The 25,131-nt window shown below is 37.3% G+C and overlaps 1 protein-coding gene across 1 annotated transcript in view; it reads right to left on the bottom strand.

The window, feature by feature from the left end:
* Positions 1–279: 279 nt before the first annotated feature.
* Positions 280–25,131, bottom strand: part of Ptchd1 (patched domain containing 1) — a 76,472-nt gene continuing 51,620 nt past the window's right edge. Inside the window, exons 2-3 of the mRNA XM_060374371.1 lie at positions 19,251–19,911; positions 280–5,976 (exon numbers count right to left, since the gene is read on the bottom strand). Of these exons, the coding sequence (XP_060230354.1) occupies positions 4,322–5,976; positions 19,251–19,911 (2,316 nt within the window). The 3' untranslated portion in view covers positions 280–4,321. The remainder of the gene's footprint in view (positions 5,977–19,250; positions 19,912–25,131) is intronic.

The raw sequence follows: 25,131 nt of genomic DNA, 5'->3' as shown, positions 1-25,131 counted from the left end.
AAATCACATGAGCAAAGGGAGGATGCAGATGAAAGGCAGGCTGGCAAGAACATATTGACACTGCTTGTTCAGGTGAACTGATTCTTGTTCATTCGCTTCCCTCTTTTTTTCTCCTGGACTGGCAGGTAACAAAATTAAACAGTTGTAGCCGCCACAGGGAGGGACTCTGCCATTTGTTAGCTCTAGCATTATCAGTTTTTTTTTCTAGTATAGTACCAATATAATATTTTCCTTTGCACTCTACATTCTTGTAAAAGAAATAGGAACTTTATTTTCTAATAGACGGTGCTTTTCATTTAGTACATACTTAAAAGCAAATCACTCCAAAAGGAATGTTCAAATGTCATCATACCAACCAGAAATAAAGAGTAAGAAGTGATATTCTCCTGGTCCTCACCAAGTATCTATATCCAATTTTAAAGCTTGTAGTCCAACCTGAAAATCCAGGTTTGTAAGTGCATTACAAACACATGGTAGGTAACCCAGCCTAGTTTTAATGTGAGTTCATAAGACCAAGAAGTAACAGCCTTCTGTGGTCACCCATTGAATTTTTATATAGATCTAATCTTGGGCATAGATATAATTTGTAGGTTTATATCCTGAGTCCTAGTTCTATAGTGTGAATTTGGCAAATTAAAGATAATAATGTCTTGAGTTCCCTCTTTTTGCCCCAAACACCATCACAGTCCTCACAGACAGCTTACAACATCACTCAAGCTTAAGAGTCTCCAAGGCAAGATGATGCTTTATCTGATTTGCTTGCTTGTGTGCTCCCAGTCTTTAGAACAATGTACGGGTAATATTAGGCACTCAAAATTTGTTGAATTTAAAGATATTTACTGTTATTATCCCCATTGTACAGAAGAAGAAACAGAGATTCACAGAGATCAAGCACAGGTACAAGCTGCAAGGATACTTTAATAGGATCCAAAGGAATAAAGCCATTATGATGAGGATACCATTTGTATTCAAGAGGCTTTGCCTCATACCATACCACACCCCAAAGGCGACTCTCCATTTTACCTGTTCTGATGAGGGACACAGCCAAGATCTGTTGCTGGGGCTGGAGGAAGGTAATGTCATAGTCTTAGAATGCCACAGACAGTTGGGCAGTGGTTATTTAAAATAAACAGTTTCTTGAAGGTCTTTCAGAGCAGTACATTGCATGAAAAACTGTGGCCATGTAGGAGGCCTCTAATGATCTCATTTCTAACTGAAAATATAGAGTTGAAAGTGGTAAGAGAAGCAGAAGCCACATGAACAAAAACTACAAACTAAACAAAACCAAAACGAAGACAACCCCTTCACTATTAAAAATAAAACCCAGCCAACCCATTAATCAAATAACCCAAATCAACCCAACCCAAAATGAACACACACACACACACACACATACACACACACAGAGTTATTAGCAGGAACAATGTACAGAAATTTTCATGAAGGTTTGTTTTTACATTTTATCTGGAACAAACTCCGCTTTTTTGCTTGTGCATCATCGTACTTGTTAGAACGTTACTGTATGTCTGAATAATATCCAATTTCAGTTATTTTCTTTTTTATAAACCCCAAATCCCTTGTAAATTTATATCTGCTGAATTCCACTGAATGAGAGAATATCATCTTTCTTATTAGAGAATAGCATTACTCTTACCTTGGCTTTTTAAAAATTTTTCTTCTGAAGGCCTAAATATCACAGTATTTTAGTTGACCAGGATAAATAGTTTTGATGAATGGAACATTATCTTTGGTAAACAGACACCAAACACTAACTTAAAACCAACCAAATGTGTTTCTTTGGTAAAGTGGACATTAATGTCTTGGTTGGAATTAATTAAATGAAGAAGTCTTTTTTGCTGAGATAATTTCTTCCCTTTCAGCAATTTCAAAAACAAAATTTTATGATGACTTGTTTTTTTAGATATTTCTACAGTGTCTTCTATAGACACTGTTTGAAAATGTCCTCCATTTAAAAATACACCTCAAGATACAGAGACTCAATCAAGTTGGAAAACTACTACCTGTCATAAAACAAAGTTCCATAGAAAGTCATCTGGTTGACCAAACTGATGATTAAATTCTCGACAAAATCCATTTAATCGGTGCATGTGTTAGGTCAGTTTTGTGAATTTACTATGCTGAGGTGTTTCACATGGTTGACACTAAGTCAAGAGCAGGTTTAGAATGCACTGTCCAGAAAATGGTTTAGCAGCATATAATTCCTCTTCAGTTGTCTTTTATAAATAATAGCCTAGTTGTAGGCCCATAAGAGAGACTTGATTGAACATCTAGTATGCACACTTGCCTTTTTGTGAAGAATGTACTTGTCTTTAGATTTTAAAGCTCCTCATCTTCTTGTTCAGTGAATAACACATTGGTATGACTGCTTAGTGTGTTTGCAAGGGAGACTGAGCAAGTGTGTGATGCACTAGCTATAATCTCCACCATAATTGTTAGAACATTGTGGATAAAAGCACATGAGAACGAAAGCACAGATTACCATTTGGTGTGGTTACATCACAATCATTTGGGCATTTTTGCTGTTTAGAAGGATAGTAGCCAACCTAAATTCCAAAGTGTTTTTATTTTTCAGACATAAAAATAAAATGTTTGTTTCATGGCCAATGAAGCCTTATGTTCTCACCTTATGTATGTGTTTGGAAGGGGTAGTAGCTGCCTTATGGGAAAATTTGCAGTTGCCTGCTCTGTCTCTGCCATGCTGAAATGATGGAACTTCTCTAGTAGTGCAACCTGGGTAATTTCATTCTTCAAGGCCTGTTTCCCCTCTGTTGAGGAAGAGGGAATGTTGTAATATGTCTGCTAAGGTCTTGAAAGGTAGTATGTCTTTTGGAAATGCTTACTACTGTGGATGGCTAAAAAAGCTGTATCTCTAAAAAAGGAAAGACATTGCAGCTATTTGCCTTAAACGTAATCCAGGGTTTGGCTTCATTTTTATGGATTTAAAGAAATACAGGGGTCTGAGGGTAACATACATTTCCCCTTCAGATCAAACTGTCTTTCTTTAGATCTATGAATCATTGCCCTTTTAGATGCAACTGCTCAACTGTATACGTATCTGGGCATGTTAATGTACAGAGTGCCTTGTGATGAAAAAAAATAGAAAAAAAAGACATTTTAAGGGAGGTGAGGTATGGGTAGTTTAGTGGGGAAACTAAACTTGGCTGCTATTATGGATAGGTTTGTACTGGTTATTACTGTTATCCAGGAAATTCCACCTATTTTCCTTTGAGTCCTTTATCTCCCAGCACTTTTATAAAGTTTCTCATCACCAGGTCTTAGACTTACCAAAGATCTTCATTTGCTTCACTAACTCAAGTAGAAATCATCTAATAGCAAATAAACATTTTAGTGTTTATTTTCATTTCATCATATATACGGGCAGATGTTGTTTCTGGACATCAATGCAAAAGTGCACATAGGGCCAAACCAAAAAACAGCTGTACCAGCTGGCTTTTCATAGGTTCAATTAGACACCTACTTTTCCTCCATCATGCCAGATATTTGGGCTTGCCCCTGTGGATTTGCAGAGGTCCCTGCCAAGAGCTGTAACTAATAAAGTAGGCCAATTTGATGACAAGTAACAAGATACTCTAAAATAGAATTGCCCCAATTTTGTACTGCTGGAGCTGTCATTGATTTCTGGGTGCATTAACTAAAATATACAGGTGTTAACGGTATAACAGTGGAGGAATATGACAAGTTCATTCAACAGAAAAAAAAAAAACTTGGCTCACCTAAGTGAATTTGGAGGTGGCTCAATTTCAATTTGTGGATGATGTTCAATCTACCACATCTGCTTCAGAAGTTCTGGCTTCCTCTTGCTGATCAAAACTTTCACAGAATCTCCTTCAGTGTTTAGGTACTAGATGAGACAATAAAGACCTCAAATGACAGAACCTAAGTAGAGTTACTGCTCTGAAAATGTTTAGAAAGCCTTGTTTTTTGAACAATGCTTAAAGCTATTTTTGTTATAATAGCTGACTTTGCAATCAGTTGCATTTTATTACAACACCAGTAACATGTGCAGTGTATGTAAAATGGGATCCTGCTTATTAATAATAATCTTTCCTTTGTTTGATATTATTTAAAATATTACAAGTGGTGTGTGTATGTATTTTTTTCATAGCAACCCATTTGCTTTAATAACTTTTGAAGATGCCTGTTATCCTTGTCTTTTACTTTTTTTCAGTGTCTGCTTGTTATTCTTTTCAAATGGGAGCATCTTTGACTTTAACTGTTTCATCAACACAAGCTTTTTGTTCTTGGTAAGACCTAGGGTGAAAATATGAAGCAGATCCTATCACACTGTGGTAATTTGGTCAACCACTCGAGTGCTATCAATATCCACCATTTCCACGCATTCAATTTCCTCCCGGTTTTCAGGATTTTTCTTCTCTTTCCTTTTTTTCTTAGAGGGTGGCAGGAAAGTCAGTATCACAGGTAAAATGGCAAAGCAGTGAAAGAAGGTGACAAATGTTATTAAAAACAAGCACCTGAACAGTGTACAGGTCAGATTTGAAGGCACAGCTGCGAGAGGAAATAGACCAACAATATAACAGAGGTAACTCTGCAAAATAGCTACTCCATGCACTTCCAGGGCATTTTTGACCCATTTAGTTCTTGTTAATTCTTTGCCCAGAACAAATGTGGATAACAGTGGAGCACAGTTGTCAATTGTGTAATTAATTCCATAAATTAAGCATAGCACAGAAATGCAGTCCAGTTTTACTTTCCATAATGTCATGAAGCCTATCACTCCAAATTCCACAGACACAACTGTTAGAGTGATCCAGACATTAATCAGTGAATTTGCCACCAGGAATGCCGAGAAGAAGAGCAGGAACAAAGCACTGATGCAGGAGTTGTGCAGGGGGGCTCCCAGAGAGGAGGCATATCGATCCATGTACACAAAAGATGGATTAAAGACAATAAACTTTACCTTGGAGGTCACAGAAAGCCTCCTCAGAGTCTCCAAGAGATCATAGAGTTCTTCTCTGTTCGTTTCCATGGTCTTGGCCACCAAAAACATTCTAGAGGCCACTACATCAACCTCATCATTGTACTTTTTAGAGAAGATGATGTCCTCTTGAAAATGTGAAAATTGAGGAGTTTTCAGGAAGGAATTCCTCAACATGTCTGTGAAATTTTTCTTAGGCAAGTCAGTGGACACATTGAGTTTCCGAAGATAATTTAAATAGCTTTCAAACCAGGATATCCGCACAAAACCTTTAGTGTATTCTAGAATGTCTTCTTGGACACTAGAGTTCCAATATTCTATGGACTCGTATATGTAAAACCCGATAACAGGACTGTAGTTGTTGAAGTACTTTTGCTGGGCAGTAGTATACTCAATGGTTTGTGTTGCAGTTGCTACGATGTTACGAAGGTCTGACCCTTCACTGACCTGCAGATAGCCCATTAAGGCAAAGGAAATATAAATAAGGTAAAAGAGGACTACAAAAGGCTTGACATAGGTGTTGGTTATCCAGTCACAGTAATAGCGTTTGAGGAAACATACCAATAGGTGACTCTCATAAGTGTTTGCTTCCTCACCTTCAGCTGTGTCCTCACTGAATCTAGCTGTCAGAAGAAACCTATACCATGCTGGCTTCTCCTGCAATACCTCAGGCTTTGGAACTTTTCTACAGAATATACTATGCTGGTAATTGTTTTCTATGTAGCCAGTGAACACAAGGCTGGAACCATAAAATGAGAGTACATAGAGGTAGTTGAAGAGGATCGCAATACAGGAATTGCAGCAGAAAATCCTGGCTGCCTCAATGTTCGTGAAAGGGCTGGCCCCTATGCCAAAGGTGACCAAGTACATGGCAGTGGTGAGAGAGAAGGAGAGCATGGAGTCTGCATAGACTTCTGCAGTTCGCTCTTTAACATGTTGGTCCTCTCTAGTTTTCCTCCACGAGGATAACATTTCAAAAGTCCCGTATAATCCATGACCTGAGGAGGCAGAAAAAGATCAGAGCAAAAGTTTAAAAAAAAGCAAATCTTTGTAAAGAGGGAGATCAATTTGATCATGGGGGCCTAATGGATCATAGTAAATATAAACAACTTTAGTGGTATAGGTTTGGAAATGTCCGGGATATTTCCTGTGGGGAAGTAGATCTGTGTTTTGGAGACTTATAAGTGTTCATCGATAGCTTCTTCTAAGATAGATAGAAGAGCAGAAGTCTTCATAGTCCCCACTAGCCTGAGAAAGATGGGTGAACTTTTTCAGCAGAAATCTGAGTAGACCTTGGCTTATTATGCCTTTTAGAAGTTATAAACGTCAATAGCTTATAGGGCATTTTGGTACATTTTGGCTGGTGGAACACTCCAGAGAATATTGCAGATATTGATAATTTTGTTTTTATATTCCCATAGGTCTGATAAGAAGGGCCAGCACAGAAGAAAGCAGTGGGCAGAGTATTATCAATCAGTGTTGATGCCTTCTTTTAAAATTGGTCAAGTAGAGGGCGGTAGTGATGAAGAGGCACTGTATTTAGTTTGAGTATTGACAGGAAACTAAATCACAGCCTCTTTTTTCTTCACTAAATGTAAGGGTCTGAAGCAATAAATCTGAGAAATGGAGGAAAGCAAAATAAGTAGGAACAAGTTTGAGTGGAGAATAAGACAAGAAGAAATATATACATTAAAAAAAAACAAACAAGATTTATGTGAATCCTCACTGCTATTGCTGAAAATGACAATCAAATTCAGGGTTTATGATGTGCATTTCTCTTTAGAAATTTATTTCACTAGTCCTACTCATTCACAGATAATGTACCAAGCATACAGTGACTCTGACAACTTCTTGATACTATTTAGCAATGGCCTTCACGGGAAAGGACCAAGTTGGTAACAACTTCTCTTAACTGCTTAGTGCTCTTGGCTCCCTGTTTAGGATTCCAACAACACGGGTGGCATAGAAACAATTACAACACTGCCCATATTGTAATTGCATTCCACTTCTTGGAAATTTGAGCATGTCTTTTGAACCTGTCCTGGTTGGAATAAGACACTTTCTTGTTGAACATCCCTGAACTTCAAAGCCACTGCATCATTGAAAACCCCACGAAAATGACTCATCATGGCTTCTGAGAACCCCTGTCTTGGCACCAGGATTAGAATATCTAATACTCTGCTACTGTGCCTTGGCAAATTTAATCCCATTATTGAGGATAATACTTTACTCTGGCTTGATAGTCTTGTTTTGAAGAAAAAAAGTAATTTAAAATATGAAACCATGTATAATATGAGTAGAGTGAGTCACCATTATCTTATATGCAAAATAACTGAGCATATATCTCACCTTGCATGCAGGCTGGTATTTATATCCTTATTGTAAATTCTTGACCTCAAACCTGATATCATTACAAAGCAATGATACAAGCCTGTTTCCTCAGAGGGATTTGCCATTCATCTTAATTTATTAGACATCATTTTACAGCTACTTTTAGAGGTCAGGCCAAGACTGTCAATTTGATTACTCGTATCTTGACCTGTATTAAATTGGTGTACCTAAATTCCCTTGATATGAAGTTAAAAAGTGTATTTGTTGACTGACATTCTGCTGTTAATTATGTTTTAGACAGTTAACAATGTCTAGTCTCCAGAGGGAAGGCTAGTTATTAAATTTGCTTCTAGTTTTCTCTGGATAGACCGACCAACTTTTGATAAAAAGTAAACCAATCTTTGTCATTGAGTAATAAGAAGACTAATACCTCTGAGACTTAAGTGCCCTGGGGAAATAATATTGACCATTTTATCTGGGACCCTGAAAAACAAGTAAGCTTTGGAAGGTAAACTCACTTCAAGAGGTTCTTGAAAAGTGCAATAGTTTTTAGAGTAATTACTTGTTGTAACAAAAAATAAATAAATAAACAAACAAATAAATAAATAAATAAATAAAACTTCAAAATATGGCAGGAGAATAAAGATCATATAGTAGATTTAGTTAACCGTATAGTAGGATTTTAGCTAAAATTATGTGTAAACTGAATATGAAATTAAGTATAAATTAAAAATAAAATTAGTGTTATATTTTGTAAGGGTGTTAGTTAACCCCGATACTTGTTAGACAATACCTTAAAACTCCATTTCTTAGTGTATTGTAATAATCTTAAGAGCTGAATTAGGGAAACACTTGAATTAAAAGAACAAAAGGGTGATAAGTAAGGGTCCAGGATAAAAATAATCATACTTAAGGAAAAGTTGAAAAAACATTGTTAGCTTGTCTTGAATTGTGTTTCTATCCTTTAAATGCCCATATAAATATATAGTTTGATCTTTTTCATTGAGTCCTGAGTCTTTTTGCATATGTTTTTGGTTCAAGGGGCACTTCCAAAGAGAATCTAAGTTTTATTCTCCAGAACCCTTGGAAACAATTCCTCCTCTCCCATCCCATACCCTCTCCTCTCCTTTCTTTTCCTTCCCCTCTCTTATGCCTGTGTGTGAAGGTCCTCACAGAGGTCAGAGAAGGCTGTGAGATATAATCTATTCTATCTGATCACTCATTTGTTTCTGTCACTACTCCTGATAGGCTAGAAACTTGTTTCTCAAGCCGCACTTGTCCATCAGATTCCTGGACCCTAATAATACAAATTGTAATTGCTTAACATCTTAAAGGAGCTCTTGAATTTCTGAGATAATTGCTGATGCCATAACTTTTTCCTATACTTCAGTCAGTCAAGGGGAACATGAGTGCCAAGAGAGTTAGGGGCACCTCTTAGGGTTGTGTTAGCAGCCTGGAGTGCCTGCCTGGTTTTAGACTCAGGTTACAGCTACATGTATGCTTAAGAGGTTGGCCTATTATCTTAAAGGAAAGATTAATTGTGGGAATCCTGTTTTCTGGCTTGGACTCAAGAATACGCACACTCTAAGAGCCCATAAAAAGCCCCCCAAATTCCTTCTACATACAAAATTTCAGTTGAATTTCCTTCAGTTTTAGCCCTTAAAGGTTTAGTTGTAATTGAAAACTTCTTTGGGGGAATGGTTTATAAAAGCAGCTTCCATTAATGTGGGGAAAATGAGACAGAAAATGGGACTGCCTGAAGAATAATGAGGACATCTCACCAAACAGCAACATCTTTTCCTTCCTCTGCCAGCCAGCCTTGGCTTTATCTTTTACTGGTACTCTAGAAATTGGGCAAATGAGAGTTAAAGAAGCTGGGGGGAGGTAACTTTTCATGGGATCTGTTGCTCTCTATTTTCCTGTCCTGTGAGGTGAGTAATTTCTTCATATCTCTTAACTTAAGCACTGGAGTCCAGCCAGTAGGACTTGGAAGCCAAATCTGACAGGATGTAGTCTAATGTATTGCCCGTAGACTGAAGATACATTTTCTGAGGTTTGAATATTATTTTCTTCATTAAAAGAGGGTGCTTTAAGAGAAAAAAAATATTGTTGTTTGCTTCCTATTTAAAACATTATTTGGAGCTGGCAAGATGGCTAGTTGGTAAAGGTGCCTACCAGCAAGCCAAGTTTAGTCTACAGGATTCGTGTGGTAGGTAGAGAGAACTGAATGACAGAATTTATTTTCTGACTTTAACTTGCTTGCTATAGCTGCCTTGGTAGATTGTAAACAACCCTGAAGGCTTTGGCTACATCCCAGAAAAGAGCTTGGATGAAAGTGCAATTAATTTGTGAGCATGCCTGAAAGTCACCTTAAGTAACTGGAAGATTAGTGTATGTGTGCGTGTGTGTGTGTGTGTGTGTGTGTGTGTGTGAGAGAGAGAGAGAGAGAGAGAGAGAGAGAGAGAGAGAGAGAGAGAGAGAGAGATACCTAAAATTTTAAAAGTTTTTGAAGGAGGAGCTCTATAGCAAGTGTATTCATAAAGGTTCTGGTAGTAAAGTTAGCTTGGATAACTAAATGAGTGCTGTCTAAACATGATGTTCCAAATACATTTTAAGTTTGTTGACCAGTAGCTTCATAGAGGTAATGGGAGTCATGATTTATAATCAAAGGGACAGGTCAAAATCTCAGACTTTTACTGTATCATAGTGAGGCTGTCAAGAATCCATTTCATGTAGTCAAAGCAGAAATCGAAAGACTCGCCAAGGGAAACTATTAAATGGTACAACTTATTCTATCAGAGATTGAAAGAAAAGTCTTTTGAAACATTTTCTTTTCATTTCAAAACATATCCAAGCTGCATTTCTGTTTTTTTTTTTTTTTACACTGCATGCCTACTGTTATAAGAGTAGTAATTCACATACACACATACTTCCAAGTTCTAATTATTCATAACCAATTGCTGTGAGGTAGCACAGGATTTTAACTAAGCCTTGGGCTAAGGAAAGTAAAACTCTTGAGTACTCACACACACAATTTGTGCCAACTGTGTGAATCAGAAAGGGATGGTGCTTTTATTACTTTTATTAGCAATAAACTATGGGAATGTCTGCCATGTAGCAAAATAAAATGTTAAGGATTTAAGCTAATAACTCTTCTTTTCCAAACATTATTTTTGGTATCTGTATCTGTAGTGAACTTGCAGTGTTTGGAAGTAATGAAGAGAAAAAGCAGCACAGATGATAAATACCACTAATGGTACAAGAAACTCAGCAAGCTAATCCTCCGGTTGCTTAGGATGACTTTTAGGCATACTCAAGAGATTAAATCTCACTTTCACCCAAGCTTTTTTCTGGGGTATAGCCAAAGCCTTCTGGGTTGTTTATAATCTACCAAGGCAGGAATTCACTAGCAAATAGTTGCGAGTTAGCTTTACCCAGAAGATATGCTTCTAGAAACTAGCTTATAAAGTGAATCTTGTTTTTAAATTATTTAATAGTTTTCAATGAAACTATTTGTTTTTGCTTGCTTGCTTTTTCAATAAGAATTGAATTGATGTACTTTGTACTTCTGGATCTGGTGAATTTTTTTTTTTTTTCTCTCCTCAGCTCAGATTTCCCTATCTTTGCCAATCCTCACAAACACAGCATGGAAACTGACTGCTGCCTTTGGATGCTCCTCAAGATTTAATCCCTTCCCTACTAGCAGGACTTCCTCAGCTTGAGTTCCTTGAAGAATTGCTGAGAAGAGGAGTTATAATAAGATGGCTTACTGGTAGATCATCTTTAAGTTTTAGTATGAAAATGTGTAAAATCAGGAAAAAGTGAAGTCACATATAGTGTACCTGTACTAAATTTCATATACGGAAACAAAACAAGTACATTCATTTTAAAAACCCGATCTACAAGGACCAAATATATCCGGGCACAGGGTCTTTTCTGAGACTGGCACTCCACCAAGGACCATGTATGGATATAACCTAGAACTTCTGCTCATAAGTGGCCCGTGGTAGCTCAGTAACCAAGTAGTTTCCCAAAGTACATTTCTTTGGGGAACAAGGTCTATTTCTAACAGGATCTCAAGGACAGGCTCTTTGACCTCCCCCCCCAGGGGAGGAGCAGTCCTGTTAGGCCACAGAGGAGGACTTTACAGCCAGCCCTAAAGATACCTGATAAAATAGGGTCAGATGAAAGGGGAGGAGGTCCTCCCCAATCAGTGGACTTGGAAAGGGGCAAGGAGGAGACCAGGGAGGGAGTGTGGGGTTGGGGAGGGAATGAGGTAGTGGGATACAGCTGGGACACAGAGCTAACAAAATGTAACTAATAAGAAAAATAAAATAAAAAAATAAAATCTCTACTTAAAACATATTTTACTTTTAGACAAGTTTCCTTAAGTAGCCCGTGTTTATAAAATGTTTACTTCAATGACATCTGCATAAATTCGTTATTTTTCTTGTTTGAAGAGGAACTTTCAAGAATATATATTTCTAGATTGAGTAACTTCTATTTTCAGGGAGAAGTTCATTAATGGGGTTGCATTTAAACTTTGTCGTTAAAAACATTTACTTTGCTTGGCTTCGTCTAGCCTGCTTTGGCTCACTGTTAAGAGTAAAAATGTACTCACTTATGTAAAAACAGATGCTGGCATCAGAGAGAAATAAATGCATCTTAGTTTTTCGACTATGGTCTTGATACATATTGGTTATTCTAATCACAACATAAGGTTTGAATCTGAGAAAAGGTTTTTCTTTACTAGACAACTGCATATGAAAGTCCAATAAATTACTTTGTTAATGTATTTTTATTTAAAGATGTTTAGATATTCTATGTAAATATGTTAGCATACTTAGATGTTATATGTAAATACACTACATAAAACCAATACATATAGATAAGGTCCATAATATATGCTATGGACATTGTGTAATATCTTTTGACATGTATTTATGGTATGTCATATACAAGCATATTTTATATATTTATATTTAGATATATATACAGAGATATATCTGTATTTAAAATTTAAAACTATGTGCTGTTATATAATATTAATTAATGTTAATTAATTCTAATCTGTAATATGAAGTAATACTATTACACACATGATATCTCCTATAGCGAATATTATAGATAATATATTATGTACACAAATTACAGCTTTATACACATATGAGGTGCATAGTGGACTGATGAGGAATTTATTTACCTGTGAGGCAGAGAAATGTGAATGCTGCTATATTGATCAATGCAGAGAAGATGAGACGAATGCTATGTACATTTTGTATTTAGTTAATAATGTAAATTTTAAGTGAACAGCAAGAATTTTTCACAAGGACTGTGGCTCAGCTTGTGCAATCAACTCCTATAGAGCCATTTGGGTCATTTTGCAATTTTCTGATATTCTTGTCCAAACAGACACTAGGTGTTTTCCTTACAGTCTATTTTTCCAAGCCCAGTGTCCTGATGTTATCCCTTGCTACCTGACCTTCATGGGATTGGCTGCTCTCCCATTCTTTGGCTGAGACCAAGTCAGCCGACTACCTAGAGGTCACCTAGGATACCTATATCAAAGGCAAAGCTCCCCTATTCAGATGACTTCTGACTTCCTCAATCTGTGCCACCAGACATATCTTAGTTTACTGTTGAGGAGCATATTAATAAAACTTGTTTAGCTTTACTTCCACCGTAAGCTGTCTTCCCACCTTCCCTTTGCAATAATATGACTGGTGAGAACTAACCACAAAACTAGATTCCATATCTCTTTATAAATTGTATAGCTATAGACCATTATTAAAAATAGAAAATAAACTTTAAAAATATTGTATGGAATCATTCTCCTATTTTGAAAGATTTCATTTTTGTTGTTGTTGTTGTTGTTTTATATGTGATGTGTCTCTGTGTGCCTGAAAAGGCCAGAAGAATGTATCAGGGGTTGTAGCTACCCAACTTGTGTACTGGAAACTGAATTCTAGTCCTCTTGAAGGACAGCAAGGGGTTTTAGCCATTGAGCCATTTCTCCAGCTAGAATTACTCTCTTATTTAAAAATCAGATGGACAAAAAAATGAGAACCAAAACATTAATAAGCAATTTGTTCTAGGAACTATTGAAACTATAAAGTTTTATATCTTAGTTATGTATGTATACATTATTCTATATTTCTATTCCATCATACAGATTGTCATATTGTTGCAAATAGCATATTTATATTGTAATGTGCTGTATTGAACCAATATGAAATTATCATTTTTATCATTCAGAAATTATTAGATACTAATACAATTTTCATTTTTCACTAAAAGATGGTTGGATATTGACAATTTCATGTAAACCTTTGTTACTATATGGAGGATTTTTCCCTCATGTTCTAATAATTTAGGAATCTATTAGAAGTTTAAAACCTTTCAAGTTTGTTTAAATTAATAGTGAGAATAAGTAATGGATAAAATTTTTCAGTTGTAACTAACCTTCTTGCACAAGTTAGTGCAGTCCTCTTTATGAGCCACAATCATTGCTATCACACTTCAAGTGGTATCAGTGAGAATGAACATTAATGTTTTGCTTTCTGCTAAAAAATTCAGACGATCTTAGAATATCCCACTGAAAGAAGACAACTTTACTGATACTATCCTTCCCCTCTAGCACTTAAAATACCTTCTATTGGCTACTCATATCCATGAAACTGTAACGTCTGGCTAGGTAAGTCATATAAGTGCTGTGTGTTCCGCTGGTTAGATAATTCAGAAAAGGGCAACCTGGACTTGACATTTGACATCTTCAAAATTGAAGAGTATTTTTCATCTCATTTCATCTCATCTCATTTCCAGGGCTCTGGAATCTCAACAAAGGCAAAGTGACCCTTGTAAGTTAAAATGCCACACAGAAACTGATATCCAAATTATCTTTCACAATGACTTCATTTCTCTCTTTTATGTGCATGGAATGTTTATAAGAAACAAACTTCCCATGTGCATAAGGAATAAAACCTTCCTCCTGTTCCTTATGCATTCTTCAAAATTCTATTTCTTTCTTGACTTATGTGTGATAAGCAAATCTGTGCAAATAAATACTATACCTGTAAGGAGAGTTTGCACAAGCAAAACAGATGCCAGTTTCTTAAATCATATTCATCTGGACAACAATGATGTAAACCCTCATTCTTTTGAAGACATTTTATAACAGTTTAGAATGATGCTTATAAATATTAACACCTCAGTACCTGACACTAATATAGCCAAATACATTCTCTATATTCTAGCAACTAAAAATGACAATAAACATTTATAACACTGCAGACCTTTGAGGATTTCAGCTCTAGATAAACTACCCTGACTCATCTGGATAGGGATTTTGGCAGAACTGGAAGTGTCTAATATGCAGACACTGATGAAAACCATTCTAAATCATGAGTTACTTATGCTTACATCATTGCCAAGCTGATTCATCTCTGTAGGACATATTCCTTTTGCCAGAGATAACATGTATCATATGAGCTAGAAACACACAATCAAATCCCATTATGATAAACTGTCAGTGTTTATTCAAATTCTTTCCTCTTGTGGAATTTTGTCAGTTTAACACTACTTAACACATGTGGTCTTAACATTTTTCATTGTGAATCATCTGCCATTATTTGGCTGGATCTGGGTCACACTAAGGATGTGAATTTGAAATTTATAATTCTTGCCATATTATATATTTATTAATAACCAAGGAGATTTCTGCATTCAATATTTTATAAAACTTTTTCTTTTAAATGAGGATGTATGTGTTTGATTTGATATAGTTTTACATGACAAACTAAATCAAGAGGATTTTTTAATTTATTTTTTATTTATTACAGTTTATTCACTGTATCCCAGTGAATATCACTGTGTACAGTATCTCAGCTGTAGCCCCTTCTCTTCCCTCCTCCCCATCCTGCTCTCCTTCCCTCTTCCCCTCCCAAACCCCTTCCCCAGTCCACTGATAGGGGAGGTCCTACTCCCCGTCCATCTGTCCCTGCCATTCAGGTCTTATCAGGATTGTCTGCATCATCTTCCTCTGTGGTCTGGTGTGGTTGTTTACCCCACTCAGGGCGGAGGTGATCAAAGAGCAGGCCAATCAACTCATGTTAAAGACAGTCCCTGCTCCCCTTACTAGGGAACCCACTTGGAGACTGAGCTGCCATGGGTTACATCTGTGCAGGAGTTCTAGGTTATATCCATACATGGTCCTTGGTTGGAGTATCAGTCTCAGAAAAGACCTCTTTGCCCAGATTTTTTGGTTCTGTTGTTCTCCTTGTGGAGCTCCTGTCCCTTCCAGGTCTTACTATCTCCCCCCCCCCTTTTTTTTTCATAAGATTCCCTGCACTCTGCCCAAAGTTTGGCTCTGAGTCTCAGTATCTGCTTCAATACCCTGTAACCAGATTAAGTTAAGCATAAATAAGCATTTTATGTTACGGACAGCAGATTACTAAGGAGCTAATTGATATGTACCATAAACTCTTAGTGTTTTATTTCTTATTGGTATTTTGAAATATTTACAATTATTTTAGAAGTAGTCATCAATAAACAGAACTAAACATTGGTCTTGAATATAAATACATTCATCTGCTCTTGCTTATATTTCATTTTATAATCATACTCTAAGGATTATCTGAGAAATCCAAAAGAGCAAGCATCCTAAATCCAGGCATTGCTAGCTTTATGAGCCTATGAAACACACACTACATCTTGCAAAGTCTTTTTTGCAGATGGACCTTAGCCACTAAAATATTTAGTTTCCTTTTACGTTGTGACTAAGTAATGTGAGAACGGTATGGGCTGAAAATGTACAGAAAGGTTGCACGCTGATTGTCACAAAGAAAAACCTCCATCATATCAATGCATGTAACATTCCTCACAAATTCCAAACAAGTCAGAGAGCTCTGTGCACCTGGTGTACTTGTTCTCTTCTACTGCAAATATTTTTTTTCTTTTGTTTTTATGGTTGTTGTTCCGTTTTGTTTTGAATTGAATTTGGTGATACTTAGTCTCTGGGGAGTTGTGGAACTGCTTAAGCATGTCTGGACTCACATTTTTTGTGGCACATTTTTAAAATTAATTAATTTATTTACGTTACATCTTGGTAGGAAGTTCCTTTCCCTCTTCTCCTTCCAGTCCCTACATCTTACCTCCTCTCATCTCCTTTCAGTCTTTCCCTCTCACCTCACCTCCCTTTCCCCTGTGACCCCTCTGTTTCTTGTCAGAAACAGGGAGACTTCTTCCTATGGGTATCAGCCCACTTTGGCATATCAAGTAGGAGTGGGCACATATTCTATTGAGGCTAGACAAGGCTGTCCAGTTAGGGGATAGGGATCCAAAAGGCAACAGTCAGACACAGGCCCTGTTCCTGTTGTTAGAGGTCCAACATGAGGACCAAGTTTCACATTTGTTAAATATATGTGGGGAACCTAAAACCATCCCATGGATGCCCCCCTGGTTGGTGGTTCAGTCTCTGTGAGACTCTATGGATTCTGATTAGTTGGTTTTGTAGATTTTCTTGTGGTGTTCTTGACCTCTCTGGCTCTTTCAATTCTTCCTCACCTTCTTCTGGATTTATCTTTTAAAGACACTCCTCTCTCATTGCATTGTTCTACCCTAACATTACTCAAATCACCTCCTGTACCAACACTGTCTGACATATTAATTTTTGTATTTTTAACTATATTTTTATTTATAATGCATGATTAAACTAGCTTTAAAATACAAGGTAAGTTTAGGGAAATATTAAAGATTATATTTTATTTTGTACAAACTGTTTCAAGAAGTTTTGAATATTTTTAATTCATTGTACTTAGTAAAATTAGGTTTAAATAGTGTTACTTGAAGATTAAATCTAAAAAACTTTAAATACTGTAATTTTATGTTCTTATTTATCATTAACTTTAAGAAACTTTAAATATTTTAATGTTCTTTGTGATCATTGGTCATTAGGTGGAGTGCCACAAAGCCAAACTTTCAGTCCTTTTCCAAGCTCTCACTCCCTTTTTGTCTTATCTTAAGAACTTCCCTATCTCCCTTCAGTTCCAAACCAATTTCTTATTCTTGTTTATCTTCCACTTGCAAAAGCAACAACAGAAACACTATTTTTAAAATGAAAAGTTAAAAAAATCCAAGCACTCAAGCATGTGACTAATCATGAGCAACACATCTTAATTTAAACTTTGACTCAACTCTCTGAGGAAGTTACTAATACTCAGTCCTCCCCACTCTTTGAGGAACTGCCTTGGCTTCCACAATCAACCTACAGAGTCCTGCAGTCAGTTTAAAGGGGAAGATTGTGCTGCATTCTTAACAGACTAGATGCAGAAGGTAGTACTGCAACTCCCTTTTCTGTCGTTTCCCACAGTGACAACTAAATTGATCTAGCATATTCTCCAACTGCTTAGTCTCTCCACAGTGCCCTGCTTTCCTCAAAAGCTGCTGGTATATGTTTATTGACTAGGTCTCAATTCCCATAGGTCACATAACACTGAGGGCAGAATGTAGCTCCACTAACCCTGCTTACCATTTAACTGTAATTTAGCTGAGATTTAAGAAATTTTTTTTTCTTACATTTTAAAGCATGGTATAAGGCCTACTAATAAAATAAAACCGTGATGATGACAACAACAACAATCACAACAAAATCACAACTGTCTTGTCTCTTATCCCAAGTGACATTTTAATTTGCTAGAGAAATTGATGAGAAGTTGCCAAAGAAAATGAGGGATGGGCAAGAAGCTAACTTAACCTCATCAAATCTTTGGCCCACACGACGTTTACACAGGACTTAATATCCTAGACATGCCATTTTCAACAGCAGCAGACAGGCAGGCAGGCAGAACAGCTAATGCTAATGTGACTTTGTTTAGAGCATTATCTCTATTAAGAAATTACTGCTGTTCTTCCCCAGTAAAAAACTCTGAAAGAAGCCAGGCCCAATGGCACATATCTGTAATCCCAACACTTGGGGAGGCAGAGGCAGGCAGATATATCTCTGTGAGTTTGAGGCCACCCTGGTCTACAAAGGAAGTCCACGTCAGCCAAGGATACACAGAGAAACTGTGTCTCGAAAAAACAGACACACACACCCCCCGAAAAGCAAACAAACAAATTTTGGCCAAACCCCATGAGCACTCTAAAACATTCATACCAAGATTAATATAAAAGAAACCTTCCTACTGATATTTCAAAGGGTACTTCCCAAGTTCCTGTTTACTTGTCACTTTCTATTGTGTGATACTCATCTACTCTTTTACATTAATAGATGGAGAAAACAAGTAAGGTAGCCTAGTCCTTCCACTTGCAATTCTAAATTTCTCTGAAGGCTTCTCACCACAAAGTCACCTGGGGAGTTTCTACAGATGCAGAAGCAAAGTGCTGAGGAGTTACTATGAAGTTGGGTAGCCCTCAGTGAATCCCACACAGGGTTTCTATGTAAGTAACACAGCTTCCTCACCCTTTAGGAAGAGCCTTTCTGAGAAATGTTCTGCCCAAAATTCTAGAGAACTTCAGGGGGAATGGTCAACTCGTGTCCATAGCGGTACTCTAACATAGTCGGGCTGTTTGCTTTCCTGTCTCACCTCTTCACTCCATGCTGGTGCTACTAGAGTTCTTCTAAATAAACTACTTGCATATACATCCCCTACTCAGGTCTGCTTTTGAGGAAACACCCTAATACATTCAGTCAACACTGGTATCTGGCAAATACTACTGAGCTACTAAATCTAGAAACATGTCTGGAGCCAAACTCTTTGTCTTTCCGACCTATGACCACTACTTGACAGAACTGGTTCCAGGCATTCTCAGCAAAGGGAATATACTATAACTGAAACAAAATTGTTAAATGGCTCTTTGAGAAAACTAATTACTATCATTAATAGGAAACAAACAAACAAACAAACAAACAACAAAAACAAGGGAAATGAAAGGCAGTAATTACCTAGCATAACAAAAGGGAGTCCCAGGAAGGTGGAATTATATTTCCCACCAGTAAGATTGATGATTCCAGCTGCAGTGAGAGTGGCTAGGCTTATGGTCACCAACCCGAGTAGGCCTAGCCAGGGTTTGCTGCGGACACAGTCCTGCATAGAGCAGCAGAGGATGGCCATGGTGACTACCAGGATCAGACTGGTGACCAGGTAACGTTCTGATACACGGCTGGTCTTCTGGAAATCTTCCCTCAGTGATGCGGATGTGTACGGGAATATTTTGACTTTGCTGTTGGATTTCTGGAATAGTTTGACAGTGTCGCAGAAACTGGACTCCCACCTCTCAGCTACCATGTCATTGAGACTGTTGATTGACTGTAGATAATAGGTGAGCTGAATGGCCTCCGCAGATTTCACCCGGTCCTTGCTGTGTACAGTGACACCTCCAAGTTGGTGGCCATTATAGACAGCCCTTCCATCCTTTAAGTGAGTTATCGGATATGTGATAGCAAAATTGGTCCGATTGGTGGCCCGAGCATTCTTTAGCTCTTCTAGGACGTGTACTATGTCATCCACAATGCAAGTCTTATCATTGTTCAGGACACATATGTGGGCAAATGTATAATTAAAGCCAGGCCTTGGAACCTGGATCTTGGTTACAGCAGTATGCAACTATGGGAAGAAAAACAAGAGTTAGATTTTTTTTAATGGACAACTAGACATTAATAAGTAAAATTAGCTCTTTTTATTTTTATTCCAATTTATTCATTTTATATCTCTATTGTAGTCCCTTCCCTCATCTCCTCCAAGTACCACCCTCCCTCACTCTTTCCCCCATCCATTTCCTCTACTCCACTGAAAGGGGGAGCTCCCCTCCTCTGCCATCTGCCTATAGCTTAACAAGTTTCATTAGGACTGCTTGGATCCTCTTCCTTTGTGGCCTGGCAAGGTTGCATCACCAGAGGCAAGTGATCAAAGAGTAGGCAACTGAGTTCATATCAGAGGCAGCCCCTGCTCCTCTTACTGGGGAACAGATGTGGAGATTAAGCTGCCTTTCAGCTACATCTGAGCAGGGGGTCTAGGTCCTCTGATGCATGGTCCTTGATTGGTGCATCAGTCTCTGCAGGACATCCTGGGCTCAGTTTTTTTGTTGTTGTTGTTTTGTTTTTTGGCTTTGTTGGGCTTCTTGTGCAGCTCTTGTCATTTTCATAATGGAATACTACTCAGCTATTAAAAACAAGAAAATCATGAAATTTGCAGGCAAATGTAGAAAGGATCATCTTGAGTGAGGTAACCCAGAACCAAAAGACAACCATGGTATATGTACTCACTTATAAGCAGATAATAGCTGTATAATATAGGAGGATAACCATTGTAAAATTTACAGACCTAAAGAAGCTAAACAACAAGGAGGACTATAGGGAGGATGCTTAACCTCATTCAGAATGGCAAATAAGATAAACACTAGAAGCAGTGGTAGAAAGGGGACAGAACTGGACCCTATCATAGATGGCCTCTGAAAGTCTCCACCCACGAGGGGAATTTAAGCAAATGCTGAGACTCACAGCCAAACTTTGGCTAGCACACAAAGAGTCTCATGGAAGAAGGGGGGAAATCGAAGGACCGATAGGTAATATATGCTCTTGAGATTTAACTATTTCTTCTTTTTAGGAAAGGGAAAGTCATTAATTCCATCTATAAAACAGAAAGTTTAAATAATATAAAATGTTTTGCCCATAGACCTCAAATATGTAGTAGGTATGCAAGACATACATTGGGTCAGTAGTTTTCACAGTATGTGGTGCCCAGTCTAGCAGTATAAATCCAACAGCTTGTCAGAAATACAAATTCTTGGGTCCCAGTCCATCCTTGAGCAATCAGATTCTCTGGAGTATAACCTATTTAGAACTGCTGGAAGATTCTAATGCTGCTAACATTTGAGAAGTGTAGCATTCAAGTACGAATATTGCTCTATTTATGATCAAAATGGTCTATAATATTAGCAAATCTTATATAGGTCTCTTGTTTATAATTTTTCGTGGAGGTGTGATGTAAATGAAGTCAATGGAGGTACAGTTCTGTATAAAAAGGTCTTTTGAAGTTAGTCCCTTACTGCCAATTTGCAGCACAGCTTAATAATCTTATCCAACTACTCTCTATTATAAAAGCCAAGAAGTTTACCTTGATAACCATGCTGAGTAGTTTTATGTCAATTTGACACAAAGGAGGATTATCAAAAAGGAGGAGACCTCAACTGAAAGAATGATATCAGGGTGTAGGCAAGCCTGCAGGGAACTTTCTTAATTAATGATAGATGTAGGAGGGCTCAACCCATTGTGGGTGGTGCCATACCTGGGCTGGTGGTTCTGGGTTCTATAAGGAAGCAGGCTGAGCAAGCCATGTGGAGCAAGCCAGGAAGCAGCACTTCTCTATGGCCTCTGCACCAGCTCCTGTCTCAAGATTTCAGCCCTACCTGAGTTATTGTCCTGACTTCCTTCCATGACCAACAGTAATGTCAAAGGACTAAATAAACACTTTTTCCAAGTTGTTTTAGTTATGGCATTTCACCACAGCAATAGTAAGTCCTAACTAAGACAATAGCTGTTTGTCTTCTGTTCTTTGTCTGCATAGGTGGGAAAGGCAACAAATGGTAAGAGTCTAGCTCATGAAATATTAAATTGTACAAAAGGAGAACAACAGGACTTCGATATACTTCAAGGACAGGAGTGTGCTGTGAGAGAGTACTTGCCTACTATGTGCAAGACCCTGGTTTCTAACACCAGTGCTACAAGAATTATTCTACCCACATTGACTAGTGTCAGATTGTAGCTGTGTCAAGATGCTTTACACTTACCATCAAAGCGCACACGAGAGGATAACACCTACTACATTTCAAGCACAGGTCTAACCGTTAGCACAGATTAGCTGATTTAGAACTTATAACAGATCCTAACGTAGGTATGAACACTAGCCTTGTCTTTCAGGTGAGGTAACTAAGGCAGAGAAAAGAAATCATTTGTCCAAGATCACATGAATTATAAAAGGCAGAATGGGGTTATACCTAGCAAATTGAACAGGGCCTGTGTTCTTAGGTTCTTATCATGTATATCTCTAGGTGCCAGAACTCCAACAAGGGTTCCTGCCAGCAGCTGATTTCTGAATTTGTGCTTTTATGACCCTGCTAAAATTCACTTGTGTTTATAGAATCTAATATCTTAAGTGAGAAAATAAATAGTATGTTTGTAAAGGGATTAAGGAATTTAAATGAATCACTACCATGTGCCTGGATATTGCACTTTACCTCTCCTTAGTAATTCTGTTTATAACGAAAATACCAAGGCTCATGGAAGCTTTGCAGATAGTGTTAATTGACATCTTAAAATGGCATAATTTCAACTCTAGATACATTGACCCCTAATTTAACTGTTTCAACTCCATAACCAGTTATTGTCCTGGAAGCTTTGTCTTATCTGTGTAAACGTGGCCACTCTGCAAAATTAGGTCAGTGCAAGACATGTGTTGGTGTGTTAATTAAACAAGTGTATCCATGCCTGTGACTAGCAAAGGATGGACTTTTCCATGAGTGTTTGCATGACCCTGTTATATCTTCTCTCAATCTGTTCTAAATGAGTTATTGGTTAAGATATTTGCTGTGTGTGTGTGTGTCTGAGTGAGTGGGATAGTATGCTTTTCTGAAAATGTCTGAGAAGCACCAGCTGTTAAATTGCTTTACTTAGCCAAGAGATGGAGTTATTCATCCTAATTCCCAGTGTCCCCTTCCCTCGTATCTCTTCATGAACACCAACCCTTAGGTTCAGAAAATATGTTGCTGTATTATATCTGGCTAAAATAGTTTCATTTATTTCACATATAGATAGTCTTCCAGATATTCCTAGTAGGCTACTTTTTTTATAGCTTGAATGATGTGCTAAATTTTTGTATCAGTGCTTTGAAATTAATGGCTAGAAAAATATCTTTAAGTGGTTTTAGGCTCTGAAAGTATCTTTCTGTTCACTCTTGTCTAAGCACAGGCCAGCAAGTCTTGATTAGGATCATTTCTAATCATCAAAAGCTCCTAAATTTAAGAGGTTATTTTGGAAGAAGAAAAATATAAATAAAGAATATAAGGAAGAGAGAATTTTGATAAGAGTTAGAGAATTTAGGTTGAAAGAGTCAGAATAGCCTAGAGAAGGATCGATATTGAAAGTATGTATATATGTAATAATTAGTGCATTGCTTGCTCCCATAAACAGTGAAATAAAATTCCCTTAGATTAGTAAATATGTCAAGATTAAAAGATTGCCAGAAAAGATGATATTAAGCCACAGGGCTGAACCCAGTTAGAGCAGGGGTTATTTTTCCATCCATTCTCTATAATGACCATACACTGTTGGCTGGGGAGGTATAAACTATTTAGAGATCTGCCAACTTTGAAGATCTACTACTAAGACCTCTGGACACCATATTAACCCCTGTACTATCAGACAGTTGCTGAGAGACTTAGAAAATGGGAAAGACCTCACTGAAGTTTGAGATGAAAGATTTCTTTACTCAATGGTAGAGATGCTTGAATTTCTGATGGCCTGGTGGGTAGCACCTGTGTCATTCTTGTTTCTGAGTGGTAGACTGACACAGAATGAAAGGCAGAGCAGCTGGGTGGTGCCTGAGGACACCCGCCTGACAGGGAAAGTCTGTGGGGTTGTGATGTAGAATAAGAGGTGAGAAGATGGAATGGAAACTGAAGGTTGAGGTTTTTTTGTGACTTTTGAAACAGCTCAGCTCTTATCAAGGTCACGTTTCACTCTTGGATGCTTACATAGTCGTGGTCAGACACCTTGCACACTTAGACAGCTTGTATACTTACAATGCTTATATACTACATACATATGTATATGCATACACACATATACCTATGTCTATACTATATAAGTATATACACTATATAAATAGTACATAAGTATACATGTATATACATATATACATACTTATATTTATATTCTACATACATAGTTGGTTTTAGAATAACCTGATTTACTTTCCTGAAATAGCCCCAGTGAGAGAAGGAGAACCCTTACATTCTAACTTGTGGCACAACATATATTTGTAGGATTTTGTGAAGAAGAAAAAAGAAATGCCAAAGAAAAAGCCAAAGAGATGGAAGTTATGCCTCAGCCCTTCTACAATATATACAACAGCAACCAAAATGAACGTGGTAATAAATTACTTAAGATGATTTCAGAAAAGAAAAGGAAGAGAAAACAATTAGTAGCCCTGACCTTTAATGTACTCTGAATCTGTCATATGGGTCAATGGAAAATCTGTGTTTGTACAATTATGTATACATAGAGCTAGCACATACTCAATAAGTACTCATCTATTGTGTTGTTTGTAATAATGATAATTTTTCTGAATTTAGTGTGCATGTATTCATGCATGCAAAATCACAAGGAATATAACATTCAAAACAATGAGAAGATTCAAACAATAAAACAACACCAAGTTCTTTGTACTAAAAAAGCCCAAACCTATATTAATCTTGACCACGGTATCTTGATTATTATAAATTTGCTTCCAAAAACATCAGAATTGAATGATAAATTGAAGTTCATTCCAAGACTCTGAACATATCATTTAATTTTTTCAGCTTCTTTGCTCTTTTCACTCTTCATGTTAAGAATGATATAGTACTAGCGACTAGTGTGCTAAACATTTTCAATGCATTTAAAAACGTATTCATGATAAAGACTATGAGAACGCTTAAGTTATTATCCTCATTTTACAGTTGAAGCAACTGAGGCATGAGCTTCAACGAATCACCTAAGATGACTTTCAAAGTGAAGAGCAGATGCAAGACTCTAAATCAGGCCTAACATCATAGCAGAGCACAGTTTA

Source organism: Meriones unguiculatus, chromosome X (genome assembly GCF_030254825.1).
Source record: "Meriones unguiculatus strain TT.TT164.6M chromosome X, Bangor_MerUng_6.1, whole genome shotgun sequence".
NCBI classification, from domain to species: Eukaryota; Metazoa; Chordata; class Mammalia; order Rodentia; family Muridae; genus Meriones; species Meriones unguiculatus.
Note: the sequence above shows the minus strand (reverse complement) of the source record. Positions and strands in the feature narration are given on the sequence as shown.